Raw genomic sequence first — 9592 nt, forward strand, 5'->3', positions numbered from 1 at the left:
TATTTGTTTTATTTACAGTATTTACATATTGCACAATATCTGGATACTATCTTACATTTATGATAGAAAGAACAAATGAAATTAGCCTGGATATGTTCACAGACTTATACTCCACTGTCTCCAAAACATGACAAGTTTTTTTTTTGTTTTTTTTCTTCCATGTAGTTCCAAATAATGCTCTGGGAATTTAATTGTAAGAGTAACAAAAATATTAAATCATACCATATGCTATATGAAAATATAGTTGCAGATTCTATTTATGTTTCTAAAGAAATACTCTTTGAGATTTCACCTAATCAGGAGAATGAAATAGCTTTGTCTGTAATTTTATAGCACTACGCATCAAATGTGGAGCATTCGCCTTTTCCCCCAAAATCGTGAATGGCAAGTGTTACCGTCAGGTACGCTGATTAACTGAATATGTATCTGCCAACAGTGTCAACAACATACAAAACTCAAGTTAAAGGGTTTATGGAAGAGTCAGTCTGCAAAAATAAATCTCTTGTTCACAAGGGGACGTGTTCGTGAAGGTAGCAGGTTCTGTTCCCTGTTGATTTCCAAGGCACTTCTCATGGTTCGTGGGCTGTTGGTCCTTTGCAGCTCTGCTCACTGCTGAAAAACACATTTGGTTTCATAGAAAGTCACACTTTATTATCAATTCTAGGAGTATACATCAAATGATGTAACAATTTGTTTGAGAACACAAGGGATCACAGTCTGCATGTGTATATCTCTATGTTCCAAAAAGTGTAATCTATTTTATTGTGGAAATAACCAAGTTCTACAGTTGTTACAGGCCTACTGTGCTAAAGGAATGGAAACCATCACTGGTACAACTGAATGCTCACTGAAGTCTGAAGACCAGCCTATGGTCCTGATGTGTGATGTCAAGTCCTCTAATTTAGGCCACAGTGATTGACAGCCTGGCAGTCCTGAGAAACCGCTCATTGGCCCTTAAGCCTCCATCTGCACGAGCATTTGCGAAACTAAAAACCAAAAATAAACCCTTTTTTCTAGCACTCCCTGCAGTGTACCCGACCAATTGGTACACTGTTCATTAATTTTAAAAATAATGGTAAGCTCCAGGGTTGCTAAACTTAAGCTGCATTTTGTGGACTGAACTAGACACTTGTTACTCAAAACTCCATTTCTTTGGAAATATATTCCAGAGCTCAGGCTTCTAACTGAACTGAACTGCAGGTCTGGGTAACGAAGTGGTGTGTGAGAGGTCTCCAGTGTGTCTCTGTGAGGGAGAGTAGCTGGGAATCTAGTTTCTCTTTGGCTGGAGGTTAGTTAAAGAGATGGAGTGTGTAGCCTGAGTAGTTGTTTCAGTGGAGAGGACCACAGGGCATTTGGTCTTCCCTCCTGTAAGTAAACGGAAGTTGTCTTCCGAGGATGTGCCTGGTTCATCTCTGGAAATAGTGGTGTTTTAACTATGAAGGAATGCTTAATAAAATAACATTCCCATCTCCCCTAGCGTATCACCTTGAGAGACTTCTGAGAATCCATCCACTGCTTCAAAAAGAAGTCTTTTCTGTGTGCCATTTGGCAGTGGACTCAGATGGGCAGTGGAGTGGAGGTCAGGTTAGTGAATGGCATTTCTCAGCTTTGGCGCTAAAAGCCATGCTTTTACTTCCCCCACATAAAAAGTGCCGAACAAGTTTCTGTGAACCTGCAAGGATGTGGCTTCATAATCCTCCACTAAACCACATGTTGTTTCTCTCATTATCGGTGAGACTTAACGCCGGGGAGAAGCCGGTGCTGACGATGACATGGCTTTGCTTGCGTGGTCAGATGGCTGCGGGGGTTTGGCTCAGCCCCCTTGGCACCGTCTAGACCTTTATCAGCACAGGCTTTCCCCCAGCAAGCATGTCTGTGTGAAAGAACACGACTCCTGCATCCACACACACGAGACAAACAGGGAAACCACTGTGCACACAGCAGGTAATTGGGAACAACCATTGAGGACCTGAAGCATGTCTTATATGTGGGGGTAAACTTGGCCTCTGGCAGTGTCCATCACACACAAGACACACTGTAAATATACAATTAGGAAATTACCGTTTTGTGACCGAAATCCATGGCATTGGTGTCAGGAAAACAAAACCTTTCAGCCATCAGTATGGTGGATAGTTGGTGTTGGACATCAGCCCTCAAGAGGCCAAGGCTAAAAATTTAGTTCATAAACTCTCCATGTGCCTTTATATTTTACCATTGGAGGCTCTGGAAAAATAGCTGATAGAAACATAGAATAGCTATTCTTAGCTGTTCCTTATAAGCTTCCTGGCATAATGATAGATTCCAACTCAAACATTTGCCAGATACGTCTATAAAAGTTGCATGGATATGGTTAGTCATATACTCATTTATGAGTGTAAATGAATGAGTGAAAGCCTAAAAGTGAACAGGCATGGTTTTAGATATGTATCCTAATTTATGCACTAAGTCATGTGCTGAAATTAGTCCACTAATGGGTTGTGTTTCAAATTAACACACACTCTGCCAAGGGAGTCCTCATAGGAATAATTCACAGCAGCTGCCTGGGGCACTGTGTGCAGACTGGCAGGGGTACCTTTTATTGATAGCCAATATTTGTAGATATTTTAGTGTTATGTCAACCTCAGAGGAAGGCTACTTTAGCCAAAGAATGAGTATTTCTGGACTCCCATGAATTTTTCATGTCCCAAACGGGATTTGGGTCTTTGGTGGGTGTACCAGTGAATCTGGGGTCAGCTTACCTTATCCCTCCATGCACATTGGACTGACAGCCAGCCGGGTAAGCAGCCTGGCACATCTTTTGTAGTCTGTAGGGAAAATAAATCGTGGACCCTTGTCAGTGACATCAACTCCTTAAATATTTTTTAATATCAACTGCTACAGCCATTTATTTCTTTAATCTGAATTCCCTGGAAATGATGGGGAGACCGTCATCTGAAATCATGGGCTCTAAGTTGTTGACTTAATGATTTATGGTATTTGAGGGGCTTTCATTTCACATGGCAAAAGATAAATAATGGGACTGGAGGCTGTGCAGGGAGGGGCAGATGCAGGATCTCCTGCCCATTTTCTTTTCCCAGTGGCTCTTCATGCTCATCGAAATGACTTTGGTTTTGTTCCCTAGCAGACAGTCTCCCGTGCCCTGTGTGACTTAACTTTCAGGGCACATGCAGGCTGGATCCCCACTTGGGTTGATCATACACAAAACCCTCTGCATAAAGATTTAAAGAAAGTGGGTCAACAAGTAACAGAGCAGAAAGACCTGGGTTGGATGGTGAAAGGAAGCAGTAAGCTAATTTCTGAGTACTGATGGATTTTCCTTGATATCTCACCTAATTATATTCCATAGGTGCTACCTCAGAGAAAACAAGTGGGGTTTGGTGATCATAACCATAAAGGAATTTACTTAGTTTGAAGTTCTGTGGAAAGCCACAGCAGTTTATAAATTACTAAAGTTTACTTCTCAAGAGTCTCAAAATCCTACTTAAAAATGGAAGAATTCATGCTCTTAACTGAAATTCTGAATGAGTAAACTGACAACAATGAGTTTGCACAGTATGTCAGACAAGCAGCTAATCATACTCCTAAAAATGCAGCTCTTAAATATTTAGACGACATCATAATTTGTGTTCAAAGGAAAAAAAATGGCCTAACAGCTGGAAGCTGGGTCATCTGGATTCCTGGCATTTTTTTCCCTTTTCCCCAGTTGCACCAAATATTTTAGGATGCAGTTTTCCTAGATAGAGTATGTGTGGGTGCAGTGTTGTGTGAGTTTAAGGCAAATACTTCAATCTGTAGCACATCTAGAGACAGTGAAGTTGACCACCATCCCACCCAAGCTGCATGTTCAACCCTGACATAATATGGGGGTCTTTGAAGGTGGAGTCTTGGAGACTTCAGAGTTCTGCTCTTCTGAAGAGCTGCCCTTGGGACCACACTTTGAGTAAGAAAACTCTGGTTCCTTTCACTCCTGACCTCCCAGGATTCTAGTTTTCTTTCACAACAGCCTAAAGCAACACAGAAGTGGCCCAGCTTTGGCTCTCCACCCACCTCCATATGGGTAAAGTGTAAGTAGCCGCTTACCCAGTGCACACACCCGTGGGCTTCCACGTCTCCCAGGCCTGAGGGGAGCTGTGATAGACCCTGATGGCTACCTCCCATGATGGGTGAGCAGGGATCTGGGTGGCACGTAGCTGAGTTACTCTGAGTGAAAGGAGGCAGTGACTGCGGGCACATACGGTGTCCTGGGGAAGGGGTTGCAGAGTCGAGTGTGTGCTGTCTGTGTGTCAGGGCACAAGGAATTTAAGCATGTTTGTTTCCTCATACACATATGAAAACATTAGACCCGAAAGATCACTTTCAAATTTAGAATCTGTGATCCTATTACTGGAAGATGGCATTTAAAAATATAGACACATTTAAACAATAAAAATGTTCTCTGGCCCCTGGAATAATGAATAACTCTCAAACAGAAGGCGATTCCATTTCAGAGGAAGGAAGTGGGAGAGGGACATGCCAGGTTCATAGGGCATGGACCAGAGGGTGGACCAAAGCAGTGCTTGAAAAATAATCCGAGCTCTGTGGGACACATGTGCCACTTGCCGTGGCTGAGCCCTGAGCAGTGGTGAGAGCCTGAGGGCCTTAGCGCCCAGCACCCCAGCTCCCTGCAGAAGGTGATGCTCCCGGTCTTACTGGCCACCTTGGTCAATGCACCTGGACAAGGAGCTCCGCACATGGTAGCTGCAATTATTTGGGGCAACTTTGCTGCCTGAGCAGAAAAACTTCCACTTCATATGAAATGGCTTATTTTTTTACTTTTCATTTTTTGAAGGCAGGGCAGGAAAGTCTGGCCTGGATAGTGTGGATTTTCTAGAGTGTCTGAAAGCCGCTAGTAAGACACCTGGTGTGTCTGCACCACTTTCCTCCTGTGAGCCTCAAGTGAAATGAAAGCTATAGTCCCTACAAGAAAAATTGGTTTAGGGGTCTAACTGATGTCACTCTAGCTAGTAAGTCACTTGTCATCATTACATGTTTTGTGACGAGCACCAGCAACCACTTTTGGGGGGATAAGATACATTTTGTTACAGATAGACAATCAGAATGCTATAGCTGAGAGCTAGACTGAGAGGGGAACTCTGCATTTCCGCATGAGTGAAGAGCAGCATCTAGTTAGGGTGGAGTGGCCCAGGTCCACAGATCCTTTCTACTCCAGAGCATCCTACTCCACGGGAGTCATTTTAGCAACTCACTCTTGAAGTTTGTCCTATTGAGTAGATACAAATACAGACTTCATGCCAGAATCCATAAACAAAACAAGAATGTGAATGGAAGAGTTCAGCCCATTCCAAGAGCTGATTAATTCTAGTGAATGGAAATAATTTTCCGTTTGGCACTAGGTGCTACAGAATGCCGTCACCTTCTATGGTCTGGTCACCCTAACCCTTAACTCCACAGTTAAGAGGGAATATATTTTAGCAAAGAGGAGATTTAGGAGGAGGGTGGAAGGACATGAGAAACATCAACATGTGCTGGTCTTTCAAAAGCAATGAGGATGCTGTCACTCACATGCAGGGATGGTGCAGTCTCTGGTGTTGTGGTAAAGTCTGTGAAAGTGTTTGCTGCACTTTGGACTGAAATAAAGAGGACCTGGAACATGGAAGAAGAAGCAGATTGTGAGGACTTGCAGGATGCCAGGAACTGGGCACAGGTGAAGGAATGAGGACACTTACCTGTAAGATGTTTTAGAAACTTGTCCTTCATCCTTAGATCTCGAGGAACAATTTCTGTTTGAAGGGAAAGAGGCTAATTATTGCATTGCTTGAAAGAAGCATTTGTTTCTACGTGTTCTCAGTGAATGTGGAAGAAAGTTATTGGAAACTCTTCATAAGCCATGTTACATTGCGCTAAATAAAACAGATTGGTTGTACATGATGGTTGTACATGACGTAATGTGAAGACTTGTAATCAGGATCACATTTTTCTTCAGATAAAGTATTAGCTATTCACAAAGCTTTAATATTATTTGTCTTGTCTCTGCCACTAGTATAAAGACAGTGACGATAAAGTTATATAAGGGGGAAGAGTTGTGTGTGTGTGTGTGTGGACAGCTTCTGATACATAAATCACTTTTAGACATTTTCATTTTGGACAGCTTGGTAACGGAATACCACAAGCTCTGAGAGTTCTAGAATGAAAACCCAATCCTTCAAGCAAAAAAAAAATGTTAAAAAACTTTTTTTCTAGGTATATATTTAGAAAAAGGATTAAATGCCTTCAAAACCACCTGTTATGAAGGCTGGTGTAAATGCATGGAAACAGACGTTTACCTGGGTAATAAGATTAAAGTAAAATTCCCAGGGAAAGACAGCTCTCAGTTTTTACTTGGGAATAGTAGTGTTCCCACTGACATTCTTTCTGATCCAGGTGTTGTTTTTGCTTTTTTACAGTCACCTGTAACCATTTTTCACTCACTTGTTTTGGAGAATGACTTTTGCTATGATTGCATGTGGTCGCACTTTGTTTCACCACAAATACTCCTCATCTGAGGAGGGAACATTTCCTACGAATCTTCTTCACTTGCAAGGCTTACGCATCTCCTGAATGTCAGTCTGTATGAAATTGACCTTATCACATTTGACCCAATTGTGTCATGAAAGCATTAAAAGCTTGCATGCTTTCTTTGGAAATTTCCCATGGGGCACCCACTCTGGGAAGGCTCTGCCATTGGCAGAGGGGGGTAAGGGGAGGGGGGTGGCCCTGAAACATTTCTGTCTCCGTTGAAAGTGCTTTGCTGAAAATATTTCCATTTCCTAAATAACAGATGACAGTTCTGTGCCAAAGCTCCCAACCTAGGTAATAACTCACGTGTCTTAGAAATGGAGTAGGGGTAGTTATACGCGAGGCATCATCACTTACCGACCTCCTATTTTCTTCTTAAAAAAAAAATCTAGTTTTTTTCAAAAGATCGAAATGGTTTTATCTTGTTAAAATAGATATGATTTCTCAATTTCCAAGCACACACGAGTTCCGGTGTCTCCTGAGACTTGACGGATACGCAAACATGCTGGTGGTTCCCACTACACTGCACACACCCAGAGAAGCCTCGGAGGCAGGTCACTCGGTCCGCAAGCCCGAGGCAAGGGCACTCACCCACTCTCTGCTCCTCGGGATAAACCGGGTAGTCCGAGACCTCCCTGCGGCCCAGAGTGTAGTCGTGCTGGCCCAAGAGTTGCAGTCTCTTCGACTCGCCCGAATGGTACTTCTTGAGCTCCTGGAGGATCTCCACGATCAGCCGCAGCAGGGTCTGTCTGTTGGCCGCCTCCCGGGGCTCGGCGACCCCGGGCCCCGCCGCCCCCAGCACGAGCAGCAGCCCCAGGAGGAGGGGGCGCCCAGGCCCGCGCATCGTGCGCTTGCTCGGCCGGAGGGAGCTCGGCTCACTGGAGGGAAAGGGTGTGGGGGAAACCGGGAATGAAAGTCGGCGGGTGGTGGCGGCGGAGAGGACAGGCTCTTCAGCTGAGACCGCGGCCCCTCGCAACCCCCGGCCGATGAGGGGCCGGCGGCGGAGGCTGCGACGCGGTGTCCCCGGGACCCGCGGAGGCCCCGCTAGGGTGATGCCCGGGGCATAGGCTCGGGCGCCGCCGCCCTCCTCAGCGCGCCTCCTCGCGCCCGCGTCCCGCCCCCGCGGCGGCCCTCCCAACTTTCCGAGCCATGGCATATCCGCCTGCACTTCGCAGCGCACGGCACCGGCACAACTTTCTTAACCTTTAAAGCCAAGCGGCGCTGCGGCGTCTACTGCGCCTGCCGGGCGGGCGCGCACCCACCCGTCCAGGAAGGCTGGAAGACGCAAGGACTGTCCTGCCCGCGGACCTATCGCTTCCCAACAGGGCACCGTTGCGCTCTCGGGTGAGTGGGGGCCGCGCGCCCCGCCCGAGCGGCTGCGCTCAAGTTTGCAGCAACGCCTTTGTGTGGTGGTCGCCCCCTCCTCCCGGCCGGGTGTCCCCAAAAGGCCTCCCGCCCCAGGACCCTCGCTCCAGCCGCCCGCAGTGCCAGGTTTTAGAAACCCGCGGCCCTCGGGGAGGGGAGGGTGCCCGGCCCACACCTGCCCGGCGCCGCCCGCGGGGCCACCTGCGCGTCGGAGCCCGGCCAGATTACCTGCCCCGGTGTCCCGGAGCCGCGCGCGTCCTTAGGCTTCTGTCCCGGTGTCTGTTCCCGCGTTCCGGAGCCGCCGCGCGCCCCGCTACTCCATGCCCCGCGGCGACCCGGCGTGCGGAGCGCACAGGACGCGCGGGGATGGAGACGCGGTGGCTCGGCCGCTCGGAGCGCTGGACGCGCGGCTGCCTGGGCTGCGCTCCGACCGCGGCCGCTTCTTATCCCTGCGCCCGCCGACGTCAGGCCGGTCCCCGAGGGCTCCGCGCGGGGCTTTAATTAGAAGCCGCTCAAGTGTTCGTACCCCTGTGCGGATCTTCGTCAGACACCCCCCCCATCTCCTCCCATCTCTCCCTGCCCCCGTCTGTCTCCCCCTCTCCCCCGCTCCCTCTCCCTCTGCCCCATCCCCTCCCCTCCCCCATCTCCTCCTCCGTCATCTCCTCCCCCTCCCGTCCCTCGCCTCCCTCCCCTTCGTCTTCCCCTCCCCCTTCTCTCCCTCAGTCTGTTTCCCTCCGTTCCTGTCACTGTGACAGGATGAGAAGAAACGCCTTTACCAGGAACTCAGATCTGTTTTTGTCTAAATGTAGATCTTGGGCTATTAAAAAATGAGCTGCCTGATTGCCTCGACATTTAATAAGTCAATTAGAGTCTATCCTTTTTGGAGGAATCTTTCGGCGTGGCTGGGGGCCACTCTCAGGACCCCAAGAGGTCTGCACCGCCCCACGGCCTGCAGCAGGAGGCCAGGTCCCTGAGGCCGGGCAGCCCCCAGGGCAGGGGCCTGGGTTCAGTGTGGGACACAGGCAACGCTCTAGTAACCTCGGGATGTACACAGTGACCTGGCAGGACACGTGGGAGCCCCTCCTCAACACGCATCCCCCCCACCCCACGCGGAAGGACGAACCGCAGCCCCTCCCGCAGGGGCCCGCGCGGCCCGCGCTCCCGGCTCTGGGGGCTGGTCGCTCGCTCCCCTTCCTCAGAAACGCCCGCAGGAGACCTCCTGGGGCACCTCCCTCCAGGCCTAGTCGTTCCGAAAGTTTTGGTTCTTTGAATACAGGCAGGCACATTTGTGAGGCTTCAACAGTTTATCGCCTGTAAATTTTTTTTCTTGTAAAATGTATTATCAATCAATGCGCGCTTTCCCATTTTATTGGCGCTTTCTGGGCAAGCGCTGGACACCCTCCAAGTCAGCGGTCTGACCGGGGAAGGCGTTCTCAGTACGGTAGCAGAAGGAGGGGTGCGCGCAGGAATTAAAAGCCTCCACCCTTAACGGGACCAGCACCCAGGGCCCCCCGGGCAGAGGCGCTGCGGGCACGTGGCGCGGACCCCGAGCCAGGCCTGAAGGTCGCAGGGGCGGGAACCCCCAGGGCGGAGCTCTCTCTGTGCATCTCTTCGTCTGTGTCTCTCTGTCTCAGGCTCTGTCTCAGTCTCTCTGTCTCTGCTCTGTGTCTCT

The 9592-nt window shown here is 48.7% G+C and overlaps 1 protein-coding gene across 1 annotated transcript; it reads right to left on the bottom strand.

The window, feature by feature from the left end:
- Positions 1–2739: 2739 nt before the first annotated feature.
- Positions 2740–7399, bottom strand: ALKAL2 (ALK and LTK ligand 2). Its single transcript, XM_028099541.2, has 4 exons — positions 7147–7399; positions 5727–5780; positions 5563–5643; positions 2740–2804 (listed from the first exon to the last, which is right to left on the bottom strand). Exons 1-4 carry the CDS (start codon positions 7397–7399, stop codon positions 2740–2742), a joined length of 453 nt encoding a protein of 150 aa, XP_027955342.1.
- Positions 7400–9592: the final 2193 nt, after the last annotated feature.

Source organism: Eumetopias jubatus, unplaced genomic scaffold, assembly GCF_037043125.1.
Source record: "Eumetopias jubatus isolate StellerSeaLion01/CBP00866 unplaced genomic scaffold, mEumJub1_p1.0 scaffold_9, whole genome shotgun sequence".
In the NCBI taxonomy this organism is placed as follows: domain Eukaryota; kingdom Metazoa; phylum Chordata; class Mammalia; order Carnivora; family Otariidae; genus Eumetopias; species Eumetopias jubatus.